This window comes from Osmerus eperlanus, chromosome 12, assembly GCF_963692335.1.
Source record: "Osmerus eperlanus chromosome 12, fOsmEpe2.1, whole genome shotgun sequence".
Classification (NCBI taxonomy): Eukaryota; Metazoa; Chordata; class Actinopteri; order Osmeriformes; family Osmeridae; genus Osmerus; species Osmerus eperlanus.
The window spans coordinates 1,052,459-1,077,750 of NC_085029.1; the positions used below are offsets into that span (position 1 = coordinate 1,052,459).

The window sequence follows — 25,292 nt, forward strand, 5'->3', positions numbered from 1 at the left end:
GCTTAATCAACTGTACCTTCATTTCAAGAGCAGCAAACTCCTGCTGATTAGTTGCAGAGGACAGGAAGCTGTTCATCTGAACTTTGAGCGGGTCGTCCACCTCCACATCAATGTCATAGCATGCAGTCTTCTTGAGGTCATTAGGGTCAACACTAGGCAATAGTGAGAATTTGGCAGAAAAGTACCAATCATTTGATTTTGATCATTTCTTCCAAAATCACAACCACCATGTAATGTTGATGAATTTACAAACTTGGGATACGCACACGTGCCCATGGACAAACCTGATGACATGATGGATGATTATGGGGTCAGGATGCTGCAGTAGCCCAGCCAGCTTCATGGGAATCTCAGTAAATCTCAGACGAGGACAGACAAAAATCTAGAGGGCCATCAGACAAACCATCAAATGATCACCACAACCCTAGCCCTACCAATGCACAAACAATATTACCTTTGTATTCTATAGAAATCAACCTTCAATCCCTCTATAATTTCACCCATTTTGTTGTTTCTTAGGGCTAATCAGATCACTTCCTAATAAAGAGGCAATGCTAATACAAGTTATTTTCTGTATTTACAGTAAGAGGAGCATATTAAGCACAACACGTTAATGTGAAGTACTGACAGCACAAACTACATTGTTTGACAAAAGATAAGATTTAGGAACACATTCTAATACACAATTGTTTCCTGCCTGGTTGCATGTTTCATGTTGGTACCTGTCTCAAGTAGCGGTTGCAGTTAATGTACTCCTTCTCCTGGCTGTCCTGCAGCTGGTTGACCTTGATGTAGAGCCACAGAGCCTGCATGATGCTGGCACGTGTCTGAGTGTGGATGCCTAACAGTCGGGCCAACCTGGGGTCCAGTTTATATTGAGGTGGCTGTACCAGTGGACGAGTTTGGAAAGCAAACAGAGGCTGGCTTCATTTATCGGGCTTGATCAACATGTTTCATTCAACATTTTCCAACATTAGAGTGGGTGTTTTTGATTGCCCTGTTGAGTTTTTCTTAGAATATGAACTCCTGTGTGCCGCTTTCCTTTTTGTCTCAAAAATACAAATTGCATAATAGTAAGATTCATAAAATGTATAATTAGTTATTTACCTGGTGATCAAGCACGAGTAGTAAAGTGCATTTTACACTTGAATCTCCACGTCTCTTCACCTGGAAGCCATCAGTTTCCTGGGTGGTAGGCATCCTGTGCCACTGAGACAACATAATTAGAGTTCAGGCTTGAACAATGAAATTACACAATTGAGCCAATTATAATTTCTGCAATTACATATGATAGTGTATATCCTTATCAAGCAGGTCATACCTCTACCAAGTGGTTGTCTGGCCCATAAAGCTCCTTGTCAAGCTCAATTACCAGACTTTTAAAAAAAGATGAAAACTTCCGTTTTTGCTTTCCAGTCTATCAACAGAAATGTGAGAGATGAGGGAGAAATAAGTTTACGAGCATTATTTTGTAGTTGAATGGTTTAATTACATTGTGTATAGAGCTGCATTTATTGGATCTTACAACTTAGACTCATGAATAGTGTTGCTTTCGTCAACGAAGAAGGAGTCAGATTGTTGAGCGGTTAGGGAATCGGGCTATTAATCAGAAGGTTGATGGTTCGATTCCTGGCCGTGCAAATGACGTTGTGTCTTTGGGAAAGGCACTTCACCCTACTTTCCTCGGAGGAATGTCCCTGTACTTACTGTAAGTCACTCTGGATAAGAGCATCTCCTAAATGACTAAATGTAACGAAAATTATGACTAAATATTGTCGTAAACGAGACGAGACACAACGTAAATGCTGGTCATGTGACGATGACTATAATTAAATGTATAAAGCAATATTGTTGACGAATAAAAACGAGACTAAATGTGGTTTACAAAATAAAAACAAGACAAAATGTTATAACGTTATTTTGCCTCGTTTAGTTGCTTTATTATGATTAGCCAACTCAGGAGGCTGTGGTTAATGTGTCTCATTTTAACGTTAGCTTTAGATGTTAGCCACTGGAGCTGAAAACGACTGAGACAAACGTGTGTGACTAGCATGTGTGTATATTTGTTTGTGAGAGAGTGTAAAGTGGGTTGACAAGAATGACTAGTGTGTGTAAGTGTGTGTGTCTTTGTTTGTATGAGAGTGTAAAGTGGGTTCTTAGTTCCTACCTGACTGACTGTACTAAGAATCCCTTGTTGGCCAAATACTGTAGCTAGTTTTGTCATTTACATAGCAATCACACTGAACTGAATTTGGCATCAACAACATGACTTTGAATACCTTATTCTAGACCAATACATACATTTAAACAAATGTTTTAGGCATTAACATGCCTCCCGAGACTACTGCTTTGACTACTTCTGTTTTGATTAAAAAGAGACAATTAAGATAATTAAGGTCAAGATAAAATTTAACTAGACTAAATGCCATCAGTTTTCATTGACTAAAACTAGACATAAATAGTCATGGATAAGTCTGACTAAAATAAGACTAAAATGCTCAGACTTTTAGTCGACGGAAACTTGACTCTACTAAAAAGAGTATGAACGTGACTAAAACTAATAAAAACTCAAATGACAGCTTGACACAACAGATCTGTAGCACGCGAACTTGGGGTTGATGAAAGGCGAGTGGTAAAGTCAGCTACCTCGCTTTACTGTACATGTAACTGTCGCAATTAAATTATACTAATGTATAATTTGTTTTCAACCAATGTCATGATTTAGAATTATATAATTGCATTCAGTAGGCTATTATTAAGTGGTTGGTAAGAGTACAGTGCCTTTATTTTGAAGGCCGTGGAACGCTTGTGATTGATAGAGAGCGTCAACAAGCTAACAGCAAACGAAACACAGACAATTTAATGCTCTGATAAAAGTTTGAAGTTGTTATAGCTTATGTTAGCGATTGGGGGAAACCTCTAATTCCCTTGTGTACAGCATACAACCAACGAGGTATGTTGTTTTGTGTCTGTATTTTACTTTGGTGAACGTTATTTAGGCTACATGCTGCGCATGTCATTGTATGTTCATATTAAGCTAATGTGGTCTTTATTTTCTCGTTATACTGTGGGTTTAGTTTTCACGGTGGATTTGGAGAAGAAGCTTCAAATATATGGAACGCCGAGTTAGTCAAAATTAAATAAATAAATAAATAGGTAAATAAATATATAAATACATACATAAATAAATATGGCTATGAAAAAAATTCTGAAATTTAAAAAAGATGGCAATAAATATATAAATATAGCATTATATAATTATATAGCTGAATCCATTTACCGACATCAATAAATAAATACATTTATTTATTTCAAAATGACGTTTTTGTAAAGACAACATTTATTTATTTCATGGGACTTTTATTTCCTAATGCCACATTTATTTTTTATTTTTTTCCACACCACATTTATTTCCACATATATTTCCACACCACATTTATTTCCACACCACATTTATTTCTGTGCTGTATTTATTTCCGATCTCACATGCAAACGAGAGGGGCGTGGTTATCTTCAGACCAACGCAGCTCCACAAAAGATCGAAGGCAGACAGGACACCTAGATTCGGTAGATGATGGAAGACATTAGTCGTGTCAGAGATCGCATGCTGGCCTTATAGATCAAATGTATCAGCATGGCTTGTCAGGATGTATTATTTTGGCACACATTGTATATTTTGTAGAGGTACTTGGGCGGATAAATGCTAAGTCTTAAATGGTTTGAGACTCAAGCACCGTGTTTTTGTGCAAGACGGCAAGTGTAGAAAGCCACAACAAGAATCTTCCTTTAGGGTTTAGCGTATTTTGATCGTAAACTATTGTCTGGGTTCACAGTGACAATTTAAGTAAGCTAATTTGTAAGATGTAGTTTCATAAGGGGCTGTGGTATCGTGGGAAATTTGGCTATTGCCTCAAGACAACCCCAAATAGGCCTACGCGATTAGCCTACACATTCGGGTAATTTCTGGTGTGCCCACGATAACCAGCTGTTTTCGATGAACCCAGGCCATACAAAATGTTGCTTAAGTGCCAATAAATTTGTGACTACAAGCTCCTTTCATCCATGAGCCTGAATAGCTTCAACGGACCAACAATCATGTATTTTTGCTCTAGTGCGATCGAATCCCACTTCATGCCAGCTTGCAACTGTTTTATTTTCTTAGCCTACAGCAGCAAATATGAGATGCGACTTGAAATTCGCCAATAATGTTGAATGTTGTGTGAATTTGTGACGAATCTGGTGATAGAGGCCAACGGCAGCTGCTGCTGTTAGGTGAACGCACAGCTCACATGCTTACAGAAACCAGGTAGTCTGGAAACCAGGGCGATATCACCACGGCTGTCCAGCACCTGTGCTAAGGGGATAGCTGTAGAGCTACCTGTATGGGGGGTGACAGTGGCATCGCACTGCCGAAAAGCATACAATGTAGACAAGCTTTGCCCACAATGTCTGTGTCGTCTCTGCCTTTTTATCATTGGTTCCCAATGGGAGTGATGGCGGTGACCTAGTAGCCTACGTGTGGGGACTTGGTCTTTGATAGCTGCGACGTAGCGCTGAAGTTACCTTTGTAAACATTGCTTTAGCTTGTGTGACGTGTAACTCGTCTGCAAAGCTAACAATCACTGCCACCACTACGTCTTCCTAGGTGGTATTTAAGACTTCAATATCTATGTTCTGTAGAGCACTTATCCGCCCAAGTACCTCTACAAAATCTACAATGTTTGCCAAAATAATACATCCTGACAAGCCATGCTGATCAATTTGATCTATAAGGCCAGCATGCGATCTCTGACACGACTAATGTCTTCCATCATCTACCGAATCTAGGTGTCCCTATCTGCCTTCGATCTTGTGTGCAGCTGCGTTGGTCCGAAGATAACCACGCCCCTCTCGTTTGCATGTGAGATCGGAAATAAATACAGCACAGAAATAAATGTGGTGTGGAAAAGTCTAAAAAAATAAATAAATGTGGCATTAGGAAATAAATGTCCCATGAAATAAATAAATGTGTTTACAAAAACGTCATTTTGAAATAAAGGTATTTATTTATTGATGTTGGTAAATGGATTCAGCTATATAGTTATATAATGCTATATTTATATATGTATTGCCATCTTTTTTTAATTTCAGAATTTATTTCATAGCCATACTTATTTATGTATGTATTTATCTATTTATTTACCTATTTATTTAATTTTGACTATACTTCCATACAAATAAACCTGTAGCAAGACAGCCACTTGTGCCAAGTGGGAATTATAGTACACTTTACTTGTGTAATAAATACTGTTTTAATTTAACCAATTAAATAACCATTTTAAGATTTTTTTGGTGCAGCGTTTAATTGAAGGCGGCGTTTATTACACAATGGTCATTTTTGGTGTGGCGTTTATTCATGTGCGGCGTTTAATCAAAGAAATACGGTAACTAAGTTGGAGGTAAAAGGAGGGGGAACTATTCAAAGTTGACTGAAGAAAATGTACAAATTGCAGTTTCAGTTCCTTGTTTTGAAGGGAAACTGATCTGTACAGACATCTGGTTGCATGGTGGAAGACAAAGGCCAATAAATTTTTTGAAATGCAGGGACTTGAGGGAATTCCTTCAGATTCTGAAAAGCAATTTTCTTACAAATGAACATCATCCAAAATACATTTTAAAAGCCTATAGATTCTGTCACGCTTTAAATTTAACAAGCAACTTTCAACAAGGAATATGCACCACAGAGTTTTGTACAGATCTATTAACACTCAAATACCTTCTACACAAATTGGCTAATAAGGACACCACCATATGCAAGTACTCTGAAACAAAGCATGTTCTTGCAGGTCACAAGATAACAAAATATTTCAATGATTAATACTGCTATATTTTCATCAAAACTTACATCCTCTAGTAGTTTGCCCTCCATCCTTAGTTCCCAGGATGAAACTTTATCAATTTCTTCACCTTCTGGCTTGCCAGGAGTACAGGTGTTGGATATGTAAATCCTCAATTTGCGTTTTTGCTGTAGTGGATGGAATTCAGTCATAGAACAAACACCACACCATGTGAACAGAGCGTCACAGTAACAAAACATAATAACCCTCCTTGGCCATGGCACTTTAAATAACAAGCTCAATACAAACAAGTGGCTAATTAGTTAGCTAGCTAAAGTCTTTGTGAAAGGGATTCTGGACAGATGTTCCTCATTTAATTTGAGCGTTGTGTTCCAATATGGGTTATTTTTTCCCCCAGTTTTTTTTTTCTGGGCTGAACTTGCATCTAGAAGTAGTGTTTTAAGTCAATAGAAAGAGCCACACTGGTTTTTCAGATGTTCAAGTTCAAGTCTTTTATTGTCAGATGCACAGAACAACACAGGGTCAGACTAGGCACTGAAATTCTTAGGACAAGACAACGCATACATTACATTACAACGCAGAACATACATTACATCTATGATAAGATAAAATATAGTAAATCTCCTAATATACAAATAATATACAATATTCAATACAGTATACAGATGTGTTGTTCTAAGTGACAGTACAGAGCAATATTAGTGCCAGCACAAATTGAATCTGAATGTACTCGTTTTAGAATTTATTTGTTTTATTTGAATTTGAAATGTACAAACTGTATTGTATACTAAATTATGCCATTTGGCAGATTGATACTGAATCTAATGGTTTAAAATCAAATTTCGACATTATATTCGACTTCTATGTATTCAATTTTGTTGTAGGCAAACGCAGCTAGCCTAATCAGTCACAAATGATTTGGTAGTTGACAACACTCTCCCTCTTCCAGAGTGCCGAGTCTGAACATATTAGGTTAGCCAATGTAGCCTAACACAAATTTTTCGCAACCACACAAATCGTTAGCTAGCATATGTGACAGGTGCTGGTATTAGTCCTCATGTACAGTACTGTGCAAAAGTTTTAGGCAGGAGTGAAAAAATTCTGTAAAGTAAGAATGCTTTCAAAAATAGACATGTTAATAGTTTATGTTTATCAATTAACAAAGTGCAAAGTGAGTGAACAGAAGAAAAATCTACATGAAATCAATATTTGGTGTAACCATCCTTTGCCTTCAAAACAGCATCAATTCTTCTAGATACACTTGCACACAGTTTTTGAAGGAACTCAGCAGGTAGGTTGTCTCAAACATCTTGGAGAACTAACCACAGTTCTTCTGTGGATTTAGGCAACCTCAGTTGCTTTTCTCTCTTCATGTAATCCCAGACAAACTCGATGACATTGAGATCAGGGCTCTGTGGGAGCCATACCATCACTTCCAGGACTCCTTGTTGTTCTTTACGCTGAAGATAGTTCTTAATGACTTTCACTGTATGTTTGGGGTCGTTGTCATGCTGCAGAATGAATTTGGGGGCAATCAGATGCCTCCCTGATGGTATTGCATGATGGATAAGTATCTGCCTGTACTTTTCAGCATTGAGGATACCATTAATGCTGACCAAATCCCCAACTCCATTTGCAGAAATGCAGCCCAAAACTTGCAAGGAACCTCCACCATGCTTAACTGTTGCCTGCAGACACTCATTCGTGTACCGCTCTCCAACAATTTGGCGAACAAACTGCCTTCTGCTACAGCCAAATATTTCAAATTTGGACTCCAGCGCACCTGCTGCCATTTTAATGCACCCCAGTTCCTGTGTTTTCATGCATAGTTGAGTCGCTTGGCCTTGTTTCCATGTCGGAGGTGTGGCTTTTTGGCCGCAAGTCTTCCATGAAGGCCGCTTCTGACCAGACTTCTCCGGACAGTAGATAGGTGTACCAGGGTCCCACTGTTTTCTGCCAATTCTGAGCTGATGGCACTGCTGGACATCTTCCGATTGCGAAGGGAAGTGAGCATGATGTGTCTTTCAGCTGCTGCAGTAAGTTTCCTTGGCCAACCGCTGCGTGTAAGGTCCTCGACGTTGCCCGTTTCTTTGTGCTTCCTCAAAATAGCTTGGACAGCACATCTGGAAACCCCTGTCTGCCTTGACATTTCTGCCTGGGAGAGACCTTGCCGATGCAATATAACTACCTTGTGTCTTGTTGCTGTGCTCAATCTTGCCATGGTGTATGACTTTTGACAGTAAACTGTCTTCAGCAACCTCACCTTGTTAGCTGAGTTTGGCTGTTCCTCACCCAATTTCATTCCTCCTACACAGCTGTTTCTGTTTGAGTTACGGTGCGTGTCCACTACAGCGGAGAGGAGCGGCGCGGAGCGTCGGATTCCAATTCATTTTCAATGAAATCGGGCGTTGACGCTCACGTATGGCATTGTGGGAAGGCGAGCGGAGCGTTGCAAGTTGGATTTTCTCAACTTTATGTAAATGACGAGCGTGAAAATGCTAGCGTTGGCCAATCGGATTGGTTTCTTGTTTCTTGTAACGTAGCAACTGTTGTTCACAGTAAACATGTCTAGGTTTTACAATTTCAAGATGGAGGAGAAACTTATCGTATGTGTCTGCACACCCAGTTCTGTTCAGAACAAAGTTATGTAATGTGACAAGCCTGAATTTAAAGGTTACATTAAACTAATAATGCATGTTGCAGGGTTGCCGACGTTGTCAGTGTCCCTAGAATGTTTTTACACTTTTAAATTCAGTCTCGTCACATTACGTGACTGTTCTGTGCCACTGCTAGCTTGCTAGCCCAGCCTACAAACGACTGGTTGAGTGACCGGTGGCGTGACCGGTGGCGTAACATGAATTCTACTGTAATCTTGCACTAGTAAAAATTCAGTATTAATGTTGTGTAAAAGTGGTATTTTGATCGATATTGTGAGTACATGAACCCAAGTCTGCACGCTTGGCCATGACTACAACAGTGACCTTAGAGAACTACAACTCTGTATTAACTTGTCTAACACGCCCCCGAGTGTGGTGTACTGTGGGAAGGCAAGCGGTGCAGAGCGTTAAAAAACGCTGTAGTGGATGCACCGAATCCAGATTTGAGGTTCGGCCGAATACCGAATCCACTGGTTAAGATTCTGCAGAATTCGAAACCGAATACCGAATCCTACTTCCATCCTCAGTTGATGAACACAGTAAACACATTAATGAAGTAAACAACATCCACAGCAGTGTATTTTTCATTTCTATTTTATTTTTACTGTAAAAAAAAAGAATTGGCAACATTTTGCCAGGAAGACAAGTGGGAAAAACTATTTTGACAATTACCATATGCCCAGTGGCGACTGGTCATTAGGGGCAGGTGGTTAGTGGGCAGTGCCCCACCTGTTATCAACACAAAGAACTGCAACAAAATTATGTTGTTTTTTTTTCGTTTACTTCGAATCATTTATTATCTATTAATATAACTCCTATATCTTCCTAAATTGTTTCGTTTCATTCGTTTGTGTTAGTATTTTATTTCATCTTCATTGGTCCCTGCCTTGCTGCTTCAGACTGCGTTCTGCCGATTCGAGTTAGCAGAGGCTAATCGTGAAGGTGGGGCTCTGGTGGGGCTAGCCCCTCTCTCACAATGCAATGTACATTGGACGAGGAAAAGTATTAATACGCATGCTCAGAATGTAATGTAATGTTATGTGGATCACACAAATTTGATGCCAAGTGGGGCTGAGAGCCGGTTGCCCCACCACAGCGTCATTTCGTATTTCAGACTTGATTGGCTGTCTGTCTTTCTGGCGCCAACATTAGTCGGCAAAAAGAAGAGCGTGGTGGGGCTAGCCCCTCTCTCACAATGCAATGTACATTGGACGTGGGAAAGTATTAATACGCATGCTCAGAATTCTAATCCATCAATGTAGATCACACGAATTTGTTGCCAAGTGGGGCAGAGAGCCGGTAGCCCCACCACAGCGTCATCTTGTATTTCATACCTGATTGGCTGTCTGTCTGTCTGGCGCCAACATTAGTCGGCAAGAAGAAGAGCGAGTAGTCCTTTTTTGCTATGTTCTGTTGAAATACTACACTACCCACAATCCCACGCAAAACAACACTGATATCTTATTAGGTTACCATGGCGACGTTTACCACCCCCTTGACCGGTTTAAGCGATCTGAAGGTTAAAATGTTAGTTTGAGCAGGAAAAGAAATGAAACGTACATATGCCAGTGGTGCTGAACGTATCGGACAACAAAAGAAAAGCTTATTCAGTCTACCAAAAGTTACCTCTTTCTTTGGTCCAGTATCTGTAGAGCTAGCTCTAACCCTGCGCCCGGTGACCTGCATGTCCACGGTGCTGAAACACGGAGCCCATCGTTGCTATTTATGATACCAGTAGTCTAAGTTCGGTTCAGTGTCAGTCAGACACTTTTTCTTCTTTGCTTTTGTTAAAAAATTCAAGTTGACGGGATGTTTGAGTCAGCCCAGACAGCTGAAAATATACTGCGCTAATCAATTAGCTAAGCAGTGAAGTTGCCGAAAGGGCGAGGCTTATTCTAACATAAAACGCTGTATGTATATCGTTTTAATCAAATACTGGTAAGGTTGGATTATTTCTATGTTGAGCTGCCAGTTCATGAAGATGAAAGTGCACATAATAAAATAATAAACCATTGATGCAAACCAACAGGAATCCTTGCTTTTTCTGCTCTATTATGTTTTATGTGGGTAGGGCCCCATATAGTTATTGAAACGGGCCCCCAGATGCTTAACCCTGTGAAGCCTGACACATCAACTAATAGACAGAAAATTCAGTTTTTTGTTATTTTAGTGTTTATTGAACCTTTAGTCAAAACATTAAAAAAATTATACATGATTGTCTGTCTGTTTGGCGCCAATATTAGTCAGCAAGAAGAAGATCGAGTAGATTGTCCCACCTAGCTTATAAAATGAATACAGTTGATTTCCTACTTGAGCACCGGTTTGAAACCCTCAAATTGGAGGAGAAGCTTGAAATCAAGCGACTTGGTGCCCATCAGCCACGGGATATTGCAATTACTCAAGCTGCTGGTAAAGTTAACCGTGGGTTTAATGTGGAGTGGTTTGTAAAGAAAAAGTGGCTAACGGTGAGCATTCAAAAGACCGCACTTTTCTGTTTTCCATGTCTGCTATTTGGTGGAGATGGTACTTGGTAGGGTAAATGTCGCAGCCCAAGTTGACAGTGCATACAGACGCTCCATTGAGCAGCATAAGAAACAGGTCGAAGAGAACAGGTACGTTCTCAGTCGGATCATAACCTGTATTCAACTGTGTGGAAAATGTGAAACAGCACTGCGGGGGCACGACGAGTCGGCGGACTCCCTGAATCCAGGTATTTTCCGATGTATTTTCGAGACCATGTGTGAGGGTGATTCCAGACTTCAGAGGCACTATGACGCTCAGCCCATCTTCAAAGGGACATCTAGCACTATACAAAACGAACTGTTAGACATCATGTATGAAGTGTACAAGGAGGAGATAGCCAAGCAATTGGACGAGACATCATTTGTTGCGGTACAGGCAGATGAGACAACTGATGTCTCCTGTAAATCCCAAATGGTGGTTGTGTTGTGATACATGTTGCCTGACTACACAGTGACAGAGAGGTTTTTGGAGTTTGTGGAAGTCAAAGACAAAACTGGACTCGGCCTCTCTAATAGCATCAAGGGTGTGCTGGAACCACTGAAGCTGGGAGAAAAGCTGATCGCTCAGACCTATGATGGTGCGGCTGTAATGAGTGGAAACGTCCGAGGAGTACAGACGCTAATGAAAGAGACATACCCACATGCCCAGTTTGTTCACTGCTATGCTCACCAGCTGAACCTGACCTTGCAGCAACTTTGTTCAGCAAGGATGAGCATTCTGAAGGTGTTTTTTGCAGATTTAACAGCTTTTGCCACCTTTTTCTCTGGCGCTCCAAAACGTGTTGCGGCACTTGCTGAGGCAACACAGAGACGCATTCCAAGGCCACCAGCTGTACGATGGAACTTTAAAAGCAGAACTGTCAATGCAGTTTGGGAAAACCGCGCTGCGTTGCTCCTGTGTATGGAGAATATACGCACACAACCAGGATGGGATGAGGCCACCATAAGTGAGGCATACGGCCTGTCCAAAAAACTCCAGGACCGAGCCTTTCTGCAGCTGCTGGAATTTTTTTCCTTCCTTATGCCAGAAGTTGATGTTTTATACAACACTCTGCAAAAAAGGAGCATCGATGCATCTGGGATTGGGAGTGCGCTTACCCGTTTCAAGGAGAATGTCCAGGACATGCGGAAGCAAACGGATGAATGGGCTGCCACCGTTCACGATGGAACAGACGATCCAGGCCGACGAGTGACCAACACAGCGCCGGTGATGGAGGCATGCGACACTGTCATCTCCCAGGTGGAGCAGAGGTTTTCACAGAGTGACCACCTGATCGCTGCCAAGCTAGTTGACAGCTCGCTCTTCCCACAATTTGTCCTGTCATTCCCTACATCTGAGCTTGACTGTGCGGTGAAACTATGGCCTCTAGGAAACGAGGAAAAGTTGAAGTCTGAGTTGACCACTCTGTACCGCCACACTGAGCTTCACACTGGCAAGACGGCTCTGTCTCTGTTACGATCCATCCATGAGAACAACCTAGAGGAGGCTTTTGCTGAGACCGTCACTCTGCTGAAAATTATCATTACAACTCCTATGACGACATCCGAGTCAGAGAGGAACTTTTCCACCTTGAAGAGGGTAAAAACCTTCACCCGCAACACCATGGGACAGCCGCGACTCAACGCATTGGCCACGTTGTCCATCGAAAGCCAGCTGATTCAGCACCTACAAGACTTTGTTCCCAAAGTCATCGAAAAGTTCGCCCAGAGGAAGAACCGCCGTGCCACCTTTCTCTTGAAGTGAGCCCTCAGCCTTGGTGAGTGAAAGCATATTGTATCATCCTGTCTGTAAGAAAGGCTGGTGGGATCAGCCAAATGGGAGACCGACTGCATTTGACGGACTTCTGTCAGTTGGAATAATTAGACAATGACAGTTGGCCTTCTGTTGAGTCAGTTGGTAATATTGCTGTGGGTTAATTAATATGCATTTTTCGGGTTGCAGGCGGTAAAGTAGGGGTCTCGCGCTCTCGCTCGGCTACCTAAACTGGGCGGGACGAGTCACGAGAGATGAGAAAAATAGAAGATTACAGTTTGCCTACTGAGAAGAAAGAAAGAAGAAATATTGATTTACTAACCTTAGAATAAATGCAGTAGTTGTAAATTGATTGCGAGAAGAAGATTTATTGTTTTGCAAATAACGAATGCTTTCGATTTTGTTTTGGGACGTTATATAGCCTATCACAAAATCGGTTGTTGCAAGTGCTGTTTTGTATAATAATCTAATTGATAAGGTTAGAGTGAGGGTTCCTAGATTAGTTTTTCTACTTGATTTGTGTATTGTCATATTTGTGTGTTTCTTGTCATTGAATTGTTGACCAATTGTTGTTTATGATTTTTTTTTAAAGAAGACAAATTAAGAAAAATAAAACAGAGGTAATAGAGAAAACAAATATCATAAAAAATAACCTTTTTTTTTACCTCTGAAATATAGCTCATGTGTCAGTGTGTTTCATTCTGTTGTGTTAAGTGAAACACTCGTTACAGTCTTTCCGCTTTGTTGGGGCCGTCAGTGGTGTTGAGCTCATTGCTGTTCGGGTATGGCCCTGTAGACAAATTGGTTCTGAGCTTGGTTGCATTCCTAATTTAGGTTTGCAAATGCGACAGTGGTAATTTTACATGTGTGTGTGAGAGAAGGAGAGCAATTACACAAGAAGGTCTCTCCAGTAGGCCTATGTGTCGGCTATTACAACACCTGGTAGAAGCAAGCCGCTCTGTCGTTAAAAGTGTTTTGTGGAGCCATGCTGTTTGTTGATGTGTTAAATAAAATGGTTTGTGCCCCACCAATTTTTTACATATAAAAACGCCACTGCATATGCCTATGTTTACCCTATCTCAAGATCCAATCAATATCCAAAATATTAGCCTTTTAGATATCTTGAATTTCTTTCGGATGTTTCATACGCAAATGTTTTAACAGCGGAGATGTTGTGTATTGTTTAGGGTATTTGCCACCATGAGATAAATCGGCATTGCAAATTGAACATGCAGCTCGACTTGAATCGCCTTCTTTTGACTTTTTGAAGTACTGCCAAACAACACTTTTTCTGCTTACAAGTTCCATTTTCACTTTCTCTTAGCCTACTGTATTGAACGGTCCACCTAAGTAAACACCTTCCCGTAATCAATGGTGGCATCATTATGTCGACCAGCGTAGCACGCGTAGTGCAAGCGTAGGGTTCGGTCGGTGGAAAAAAATTCTAAGGTTCGGCCGAAACCGAACTCCGTCAAAAACAAATGTTTGGCTAAGAAAGGCATACAAACGCATGGCTGTCGATTATCTGCATGTTTAGCACATAATATGCACATAATATGCATGTCTGGGCATGTGTGAGTATTTCTGGGCATATCTTTGAAATGTGAGTGTGTTATACTCAGTTTCAAACCTGGCAACAACAAAAGGACACAGAGAGAACGGTGCCAAATTTGAAACTGAAAATGTGTAAGCAAAACATTGTAAAAGAAACAATCAGACTTTTTAAACTTTATTTAGATCTTATAAAACGTTTTCAAATTTTTGAAACATATTTTTTCAGATGAGAATAAAAAATAAAATAAAATGACATTTCAAAAAAAAAAAAAAGTATATTGCCCACATAATCATACAGTATGATCAGATTTGGAGGTGCTGATTCCCATCCCAGCCGCTTCGCATTCAGTTGCGAACCGCTCCAGTGAGAGGTGAAGGTCACGGCCCGATGAAGCCATCAGGACCTGAGGTCACCAAACCGGACCCCCTCAACGCCCTGGCTGCGCCTAGAAATTCTGTCCATATAAGTTATGAACAGAATCGGTGACAAAGGGCAGCCCTGGCGGAGTCCAACCCTCACCGGGAACAAGTAAGACTTACTGCCGGCAATGCGGACCAAACTCTGGCACCGGTCGTACAGGGACCGGACAGCCCTGATCAGGGAATCCGGTACCCCGTACTCCCGGAGCACCCCCCACATGAGCCCCCGAGGGACACGGTTGACGGCCTTTTCCAAATCCACAAAACATGTGTAGACTGGTTGGGCGAACTCCCATGCACCCTCCAGGACCCTGCCGAGGGTGTAGAGCTGGTCCACAGTTCCACGGCCAGGACGAAAACCACATTGCTACTCCTGAATCCGAGGTTCGACAATCCGACGGACCCTCCTCTCCAGAACCCCTGAATAGACTTTCCCAGGGAGGCTGAGGAGTGTGATCCCCCTAAAGTTGGAGCACACCCTCCGGTCCCCCTTTTTAAAAGAAGGGAACCACCACCCCCCGGTCTGCCAGTCCAGAGGTACTGTCCCCGATGTCCACGCGATGTTGCAGAGTCGTGCCAACCAAGACAGCCCTACAACATCCAGAGCCTTAAGCAACTCCGGGCGGACCTCATCCACCCCAGGGGCCCTGCCACCGCAGAGCTTTTTAACCACCTCGGCAACCTCAGCCCCAGAGATAGAAGGGCCCCCCCCGATGTCCCCAGACTCTGCCTCCACGTCGGAAAGCGTGTTGGTGGAATTAAGGAAGTCTTCAAAGTATTCCTTCCACCGATCCAGGACGTCAGCAGCGCACCATCCCCACCATATACAACGTTGACAGTGCACTGCTTCCCCCTCCTGAGTCGCCGGATGGTGGTCCAGAACCTTTTCGAAGCCGTTTGGAAGTCGTTCTCCAGGGCCTTGCCGAACTCCTCCCACGCCCGGGTTTTTGCCTCCGCGACCGCCAAAGCCGCATTCTGCTTGGCCTGCCGGTACACATCAGCCTATGCCTATGTCGTCAGTCAAATTCTTTTTACTGTTTTTTTTTTGTGGCATTTCTGCCTTTAGTATTTTATGATGGACACGGTGTGTTTGGACAGGAAATGTGGGAAGAGAGAGACAGGGCACAGCCTACATGGTGCGTGCATTAGTCTGGTGAGCCACTGGGAAGCCCTAGATCTGCAGTCAAATTCTACCACTATATCACAGTCTACCATCATTTTTCTTTTTCAGATTTCATAAGAAAGCTTTTTGAAACCACTAACAAGATCTAACATGATTGGATGGTGATTGGCAGGTGTTAATGTCAGCCCTAATGGCCCTTGTATGCATGTAATAATCTAATTTGTTTGGAGCAGTTTGGTTAGTGTGTTTCTATAGAATTGGACAGTTCCAGGGAACAGTTCCAGGGAACAGTTCCAGGGAACAGTTCCAGGGAACAGTTCCAGGGAACAGTTCCAGGGAACAGTTCCAGGGAACAGTTCCAGGGAACAGTTCCAGGGAACAGTTCCAGGGAACAGTTCCAGGGAACAGTTCCAGGGAACAGTTCCAGGGAACAGTTCCAGGGAACAGTTCCAGGGAACAGTTCCAGGGAACAGTTCCAGGGAACAGTTCCAGGGAACAGTTCCAGGGAACAGATACGAAAAAGTTTAATTGCCTACCCATAATACGAAGTTAGAATATTAGCGTTACCGCTATAGGCTTCTTGATGGCTTCCTGAATTTCCATGCGCTTGCGTGCGATGGTCTGATCCAGCTTCCTCTCAAAGGCAAGAAGGTCCATGTAGGCTTGGGACTCAGGAACAAGGTCTCTGATCTATGATGAAAACAATCGTTTTCAATAATTGAGTTCCAGGTTGTCTTTTCCAGTGTGTAGGTCTAATTAGACATGTTAGCAGTATCTTCCTTTAAAGGGAAGAAGTTCGACTCACCCTTTGGGGAAGCACCTTGTCAGCCATCTTGCGCCTTTTCCCACTTACAAGACAAAGTAGATAAATACATAAATTATAGATACTATTATTTAAAGGTGGGTGGTATGAACGGTATAGAAATAAACCGGTATAAATTTGGCCTACGAAATGGATTTTGACTATATTGTGTAACCGCGGTAGAGCCTTCCAGAAATAAAATGTGTCACAGACCCATTAACACCAGGCACGGCACACAATTACCGTACAGTACTTTATTGCAAAAATCGCAATAAATCTACGCAAACATCGCAAGCAATCTTATGCATCCTCGTGCATTCAAAGTTTAGACTACAAAAACTTGAACGTCAAAGATTTGGCATGAAAGAGTATAGCCATGCAAGAAAAGATGCCAGGTTGGTTAGAATTATGAAATGTTTATTGTAGGCCAACAGAATTATATTCATCCATGTAATGACTTGTTATTTAGCTCAATATTTGTATTGAGCTAGATAACAAGTTCTTGTTATGCCATAAACGTACTGTTGAAAGCTAGATATTAGCTCTTTTTCCATGGAAAAGCACTGCAAAAGTTTGAAAAATTCAACCCCATCCAAATCCGGTAGAGTAGCTGCAGCGGTGCATATTACATTGTCATGACATTTTAAGAAGAATTAGATACATTGCTTTTAACAAGTCACTTATCTGTGTAACTGGGTATAAGGTGTCATAATAATACTATTACATAAATATAATCCTATTAAAATAAAAGGCCTACTGATATCAGAGGGTAGATGGATAGATATTGCTTTGCTAGCAATAGAACAATCAGGCATCAAATGACAGGTCCTTCATTTTGTTTACACACTCAAACATTCTAGCTACAGTATAAACAAGAAACACATTATGTTTTGCATATTTGCCAAAGTGTTTTGTTGTGTTTTCATCTGAGCATAGATCTTTATGCCATGTTGTTTTTTATTCATACCAGGGTTTTTCCTGCATAGAGAACATTTTGGCGCGCGCCAAAGCCGTTTTCCCAAGCGCCAATGACAAATCCCGCCAAAGGCAAAAAAAAGTCTGATGGAAAAAAAACAAAAGCTGTGTTCATCACGTGTGCAATGCATGTCAGCGAATATGTTCTCAATAGTATGTTTCAAGTAGGCTACAGCCGACCCTCGTTCTGTTTTGATCAATAGTAATCGAGTTGATAAGCGTGTCTTCTTGTCTGATCAATACGCAACTAGGAGGTGCGCGAATGGACAGAGCAGCCAGTAAACTGTCGTTCCGCTGCGAGGGCCAGCCCGACGTGCACGAATACACCTGTACAAATGCAAATGAAATTTCCACTCAAAATGCTGACAAAAGTTTGATTTACGATTTCCAACGCAGCCTCCATTGGTATTCTTAACCTGGAATGATAATATATAAGGCAATGTTTCCTCTATGGCTAAATTTCTGCCGCCACGGTATCAGAAATGTAGCCTGGCTTTGCCCTCCTACTTACTTCCGCTCAATTTGGATTTTGCTTCTGTACTAGGTCTGGGATTTCAGTGCATCAGTCGTTTTTTGGAGAAAAAAAATGTGTAGGTCCAATCAGCGAACAGAGGGAGTGGCTGAGAACGATGACGTTAATGTCGTGCACTCATTTGAGTTGTAGTTCAGTAATGGCGGCGGAGAAAGATGCGAGCGAAACTATTCTGCGGTTGTGGCAACGCTGCCGAATATCCATAAGTTAAAGCCGGAGCAAGAACAATCCTTGCTGAGTTTTGTTGGTGGTCATGATGTTGTGGCCCTCCTCCCCACGGGGTTCGGGAAAAGTTTGATTTTCCAGCTACGGCAGCTAGCTCCGTTAGTGGGTTTATTGTTATTATTTGCTACAGAATGCTTAGCCTATCAAGATCAAATGAAGCAGGCAGTGTACTGTGGCCTACCTTAATCAATAGGCTAGGCTACTACAATATTACATTAGCTATTAGACTATTATATTAACCTGTTCCGAAATGGAACAGGTTAATGGGGGGGGGGGGGGGGGGAGGGAGATGCAAAAAACCTGGGAATAAATACATTGATTAGGACACCTGTAACAACATACTGACCTTCTTAAATCATGCACATTAGACAAACTGTGCGCACCACTCACCCATGCCTTGGGCCTGCAAGTCCCACTTGCTGGTGAAGTTGTTGCTGCTGGTGAAGAAACCTCTTTCTGGAGACGTCTACAGGTGAGAGCCCCATTCCAGTGCGTGAGGGCATGTTCCCACCAAAATAGGGTCCAGGATGATGACCCCCCATGGACCGCATTGCTATCCTGGGAGTCAGTCCAAGGCGCTGAGGAGAAGAGGAGTAATTTTATTTTAAAGAAAGGATAATGGTGTCCCTATTGCCTTCCATTAGCATTGCAACGAAAACTAATAAAAGTGACATATCTCATCCATCAGATACTGAAGCGCAATCGAGTTGAAATTTTCAGAGGTGCTAATTGTCTATGGGAATAATATTAAGGAATGTTAATAAGTAATTAACTTTGATTGGCCTACTGTATGTCCCATGTCATATGCAGACAAATTTAGTAATCAGCAATATCCTAACAATATCCTAAGGGCTTGAAATTTACTTTTTTAATTGGTGGCACTGCAAATATTTAGGAGAATCCACTGACTATTAAGGACCAAAACAAAAAATGTATGTTGTACAGCGGTTCCGTGTGGTGCTGAGAATATAATTTACATCCTTGCATACTGTGCTAGCTGTGTTATGATAGTTATTTTCGTTTTGACTGGCAATGTACTGACGTTGCTCGTCCACAAATGCCCTATTAAACGCATAGAATAGGGTCGCTTCTCTTGCTAGATTTTTACAATCTACCGCCCCCCCTGAAACAAATTCTAGGGTAAACACTTATCTGCATTAAAGTTGAGAACTTAAAGAGGAAGTTTAATTGGTTATGTAACGTTGGTCCGGTCACTGTATACACTACTGTAGTACCGAGCGTTTTATAAAGAAATTAATACAGGTCGCTTCTCACAAATATATTTTTAGTTCACACACACACAATTTTGGGAGCATATGAGACCAAAATGGTCGCAATTTCAAGCCCTGTAAAAGCATTTAACATAACATGATAAATCAAGTTATAACACACAGTGTATTATTGAAGGATGGCCAAAACTAGTAGGAGAATGGTAGCTAGCTAACAAATCATACCCAAAGCGACAAAGAAATAGTACATATTGTACAGAGGTTCTCACTTATTTTGAGGGTTCTCAAGAGGAGATAAGATTATGATGTGTGAAGCTACATATGTTAGGTTCTGTAGGGGGGGGAGGCAGTGCCCTGTGACAACAACCTTGGACCCCCTAAATCTTGAGTCTGAATCATTATCAACATGGTCTTTTGCATTTTAATGCCTGCCTGTGAAGAAAACAATGTGACAACAAAAATGGTTAATGTAACTGGCCCCTCTAACAGTAAAACTGGCCTCCTGGTCCCCAAAACCCTAGGCCCGGCCTGGTCACTGGAGGTAGAAAGCTTAGCATGAGAGATGTGATTGTTCCCTTGACATCCCTGTCATCCTGCTTAGCTGCTTTAACAGGATGACCGTAATAAACTGATAATGGTGAACAGAATGGGATTTAATTTGGATCCTGGTTGGTGGGATTCATCAGGTTGTTTCAGATTTAGAAGGGTGCTGGCTGAGGAACAGCACATTTCAAAGTTTTGCACTCTGAATTTGGCACTGAAAATCATGGGGTGGCACACCACAATTAAAAGCCATTACTGAATTTCAGAAATGTTATTATGCTGTTGGAGCACATGTAGGCTAGTTGAAAACTGGTTAGATAGCCAGACTGCTGTCTACAGAATAGAAAAATATAGTATGGGCATATTTCGTTTTTCTGTGAAAACTAAATAGTGAGAACTAGAATATTGACTTATTTGATAGTAAATACCTTATTTAGCTTGATTATTTTTATAAACACTGTGCTAAAGAGTGCATTCCGATTAATCCCAAATCTTCTTCAGGCTGCCATGTCTGGATTTTGTTCTGATATGCACTGACAACTGTTCGACTTTACATTAGCCATAACAAAGCATGTCAAATCAGTTGATTTTGCCAGTCATACTCAGTCATCATGTTGTAGAAAAAGTTCTCAATTTCGAGTGTCATAAAGCACTTGGATTGCCTAATTGTACAAATGTACTAAAATATGTTATTGAGGACATAAAATAAAAACGTTTCTGTTTTAGTATGTCAATATAGGGTAATGCGTAGATTGATAGAGTAAAAATGTAATCCAATTTCCAGTAATGCAGACAACTGTTGGTGGCTCGGAATGTAAATTACCTGGTTGTATTGCGAAGCAGTGTTGAAGGATCGGTAGCCTGTGTTGATCAGTGTTGGCATCCTTATCGCAGCATTCTTATGTCCGGTGATTATCGAGTTTACACTGGGGTTCATGAGAGGACCTGAGTGGCAATCAAATTAAACAAGTTGGTTTGGTCGTTAGCTAAAAAATGTGCTCCCTAGTAAACTAGGCAATCTATCCAGTGAGCAGATCAAGTTATTTTCCTTACCAATAGATGCCAGCTAGTACACTATACGATCTAATGCTGTTGCTGTAGTGAAGCTTGTAACTTTTAGCAAATGTAATTTCCGGGATGGTTCGTTGGCTGACGCTAGCTAACACGTTAGCAAGATCGAGTCAGTTTGTTTAGTTCTACGTAAACTGCGAAAGGTTGTGGTGATAAGTAGCGAGAGTAGGTCTACATGTTGTTCACTCCAATCGTTGGATATGCCTGGGCAATTTATTAAATTTCGTTAATAAGAAGTTGATAAACAATTACTCTAGCTAGATTATTATGTGTGCATGTTTGTGATGTAGTAAGCGCGACTCAATTTCTTCGTAATACAGTGCAACCTCTGCTATGACTAGCACCGCCTAGTATGTGTTTGCTTGTTGCCAGCAGAAAATATGTTGTTATTTTCTCTTTTTTGGGATGTTAATGCGTTTACGTACACAACTTTGATGATTTTATTGTTGTTTTTAGTATATTTAAGTAAAATATTGTAACTTAATACTTTAAAGAAAAATAAACTAAACAGAAATCGAATCTGAAATCTAAAATTAAAACGTTTAGTCTAAAATCTACTGGCAAATTACCAGAGGTCCGACCTCTGACGTAATTTTGTAGTTCACGCTGTCCAGGTTGAATTTATATTTTGAGCTCTCGAGTTCTGGCACAAGGCAGAAGTTGGTTTCTTGTTCTCCGGTTATTAAACTTTGACGCGTTGGATCTTTTAGTAGGTTTGCACTATGGTCTGAAATGACTGGCTGTTATGTATTATAGTTTCATTATTTGACAAGTAACTCACTGTATAAAAATAAGATAAAGCAGCTATACTGATTTGAATCTGATTTTCTTTCCCCCTCAAAATATGAGTGGCTTCCAGGTTTTCAAAACACTACTTTACAGACCTGCAAACTTGTCGCTTTTCGGCGACAATCGCCGTTTTCTTGGTCAATTGGATCATTTACTTGAATCGTGTATAACCGGAGAGGTTTTGGGGGGGGAGAGGGGGGCGCGGGTGTAGGCTGCCCTTCTTCTGCATGCCATGCCGGCTTAGAATTGCGAAACATTATTGGATAATTCTTATAATTTACATTTCTCTGGGCCAATCGCAATCTTAGCACTTTTTCTTTTGACCAATCGGAATCTTAGCACTTGCGTCAGAATCTTTAAGCACACAGCGTCAACTGTTACTTGCACTGTAGTGATGGGCATTCCGGCTCTTTTTCGTGAGCCGGCTCCTATGGCTCAGCTCACCAAAAAGAGCCGGCTCTTTTGGCTCCCGAACGGCTCTTTAAAAAATACATGTTTTAACTATGAATTTGACTATGATGGGTGTGAAAACAATTTGAATTAAATTATGAAATGAAATATACTCGACCGTAACCACATATCTTTAAAAATGCATTGATTTGTCATCTCCTCCGAGTTTTGACTACTCTCTGACTGTGTGAGTTGGCTCGGCCCTCCCTCATGCAGGATTGACAGGAACAGAATGTGAGGATGATCGTGTGCGCCTTTAAGCCTACAAGTATTTTTTTGTTATTCTTTGAATTAGTCAATTATTTTAAATACAATTAAAATTCATTCTTTCATAATCATTTAGTTTTTATAGGCTGTATTAATCTATTAAAAATAGAGTCGGCTCTTCAGATATGCGAGCCACCTCCCGACGTTCACCTTCAAGAGCCGGCTCTTAGAGCCGGATCGTTCGCGAACGACCCATCACTATTGCACTGGCCAGCTTGCCTACCGAAGTTGAGTTAGAAAATGTCGTTAGCTATGCTAGCTAACGTTAGTTTGCTAGCTGTATATAACATTTCACTGGGTCTTGCAGGCAGCTGTGTGTTTAGCAAGTCGCAGTGTTTCCAAGCCCTGATAGTTTAACTGAGATGACGCAGTAGATACGACGTGCAAATATGTGCGAGGCTGGATTGAACTAGCACTATATGGGATAGACTGTTGCACAGTACTACTAGTACTAGTAGATAGTACTTAAGCTACTACTAGTAGCTTGTGCCGTTGTGTACTGGTAGGCTGCAAGGTGAACCACGAAAAGTCTTTTAGAAAATGATTCCCGCTCCACAGTCTGGCATCTACTCAATCTTTAGCTCATAAAAAAAGAACGATTCGTGCTAAGCTACCAAAAAAAAGTTTGTCGCTGAAATTCCAGTCGATTATCGTTGCGTCTATGTTTTATGCAGAACTAGTTTCTTCAGAGCGTAATAGGATTTTGGTGGCACGGTTCGACACGTGATTGTTCTACACCAATAAGGTAGCTGCTTTTTGTCAACATGGATGGATATGTTTGGCAAATAGTGGATGGGACCTTGCACGTAACAGAAATTCGGCCCCTGACAGTGTTTTTCATGTGATACACTGCGGCTGCAAAAGTGCGTGTGAGACAGGCAGATGTTCATGTTTTTCTGCAGGACTGTGTTGCACACTTATGTCGTTGTTGTAATTGTGCCAACACAAAAGAAACTGAGGAACTGGGAGATAACTGTCCTGACACTAACATTGAGGACTGAGTGTCCTTAATCTGTTATTCCTTATTCTGTTTTGTACAGTTTTATATATCATATTTCATATTTTTCATTACGATTGTTTTTGAATGATTACATTCAAATTTGATTACAACAACGACATAAGTCTGTCCCCCCCCCCCCCCCCAGGTTAATGTAATAGCCTAGTTTAATAACTAATGTGATATTGCACATATTTTTGTACTATTTCCCCTAAAGCAATAAGGTTAGGCTACTTAGAGACCTTCCACTCAAAGTATGTTCTAGTATGTTCTGTTGGCCTCTTCAACAAGGCCAAGGGACCACACTGACTCTAATGACTTCCTACTTAAAACACATTGCTTTTTGCACTGCATTACAAAATTGTATCTTGTACATTTGTATTTTTTGTAATATTTGTATTTTTATATTGTAATTTACGGCAACTTATATTTTATTGTATATTTAATTCTATTCTAATCCCACTTAGTACTGCTAGTTTATGTACCCTTAGTATAGATAGTCCACATATTTAAATTTTAGGTCCCTATATGTTTATTGTATGCACCTTCCTGCCAAAGCAAATTCCTTGTCTGTGCAAACTTTCATGGCGAATAAATCCCATTCTGATTCTGATTCTAAATGGCATAAATGCTGCCAATTATTAATTTACGTATTAATAATTGACGTTGGTCAGTAGCCTATCGATTAAGGTACTCGAAAGCATGTACACTGTCTGCTTCATTTGAGCTTGATAGGCTAAGCATTCTGTAGCAAATAATAAAAAAAAATCTTACAGCCAGCAGTGTGTATTTTTTTGCCTCCCCTTTCGAATTCAGAATTCAAATCACTAAACAAAAATTTATATCCAGAGAAAAGTGGATTTTGAGGGGTATAGCTCCATAGACCTCCATTCATTCTGCACTCGCTCGTTAGCGCCCTCACATGGAACTGCAACCAGTTCAGAACCCGGAAGTTTCCCAAGAGTGGCAGTTCTCCCTACGCCTGGGACACACTGCCTGCGATCGGCTGCGATCTGCTGCAACGCGACTGGAAGCGCCGCCTTTTTTTCATTCAGCGCCCATGTTATCAAATGGGACCTATGGGGGGTGACAAGTATGGAAGGCCTAGTATGGGGGGCGGATAGGGACATGGAGAACCTGCCTAGGGAGACTGTCGTGTGACGTCTAGCCTACTTCTGGATAAGTTGCTTACGTCGTCGCATCTATTTGTGGATAACGTCGTCGCCATACTTTGAAGTAAAGTACTCATTTTTGAGTACATTTATAGTTATAAAGTTTTTGCGAGTTCAGATCATTTTGGAGCTTTTAACACTGAGAAAATTAAGGCAATGTCAGAAGATGACTTGCCTTCTCAATGTGTCATTCATTTCCGTGTTGTTAGTCGGTGATTCATTACAACATTTGTTGTCTAGCCCTTCAATCTGTCAGCAAAATGTAGGCTAGTTATTTGGCCGCTATAGGATGCCACACACGTTGCGTATCAGACAGATGTTGTGCTATAAATGCGTAGCCCGACATTAAAAATATTTTAGAGTCGGATGACTGA

The 25,292-nt window shown here is 41.2% G+C and overlaps 1 protein-coding gene across 2 annotated transcripts in view; it reads right to left on the reverse strand.

The window, feature by feature from the left end:
- smarcd2 (SWI/SNF related, matrix associated, actin dependent regulator of chromatin, subfamily d, member 2) overlaps positions 1-21,596 on the reverse strand; it is a 40,936-nt gene extending 19,340 nt beyond the window's left edge. The window contains exons 1-11 of one of the 2 annotated variants that reach the window (XM_062475136.1): positions 21,226-21,595; positions 20,996-21,117; positions 18,791-18,978; positions 16,672-16,714; positions 16,434-16,556; positions 5,885-6,004; positions 1,322-1,417; positions 1,108-1,209; positions 723-884; positions 285-382; positions 17-152 (exon numbers count right to left, since the gene is read on the reverse strand). In XM_062475136.1, coding sequence (XP_062331120.1) covers positions 17-152; positions 285-382; positions 723-884; positions 1,108-1,209; positions 1,322-1,417; positions 5,885-6,004; positions 16,434-16,556; positions 16,672-16,714; positions 18,791-18,978; positions 20,996-21,109 — 1,182 coding nt within the window. In that variant the 5' untranslated portion in view covers positions 21,110-21,117; positions 21,226-21,595. Of the gene's footprint in view, positions 1-16; positions 153-284; positions 383-722; positions 885-1,107; positions 1,210-1,321; positions 1,418-5,884; positions 6,005-16,433; positions 16,557-16,671; positions 16,715-18,790; positions 18,979-20,995; positions 21,118-21,225 lie in introns of both variants that reach the window. The other variant, XM_062475137.1, reaches the window with a different exon arrangement.
- Between the last annotated feature and the right edge of the window lie 3,696 nt (positions 21,597-25,292).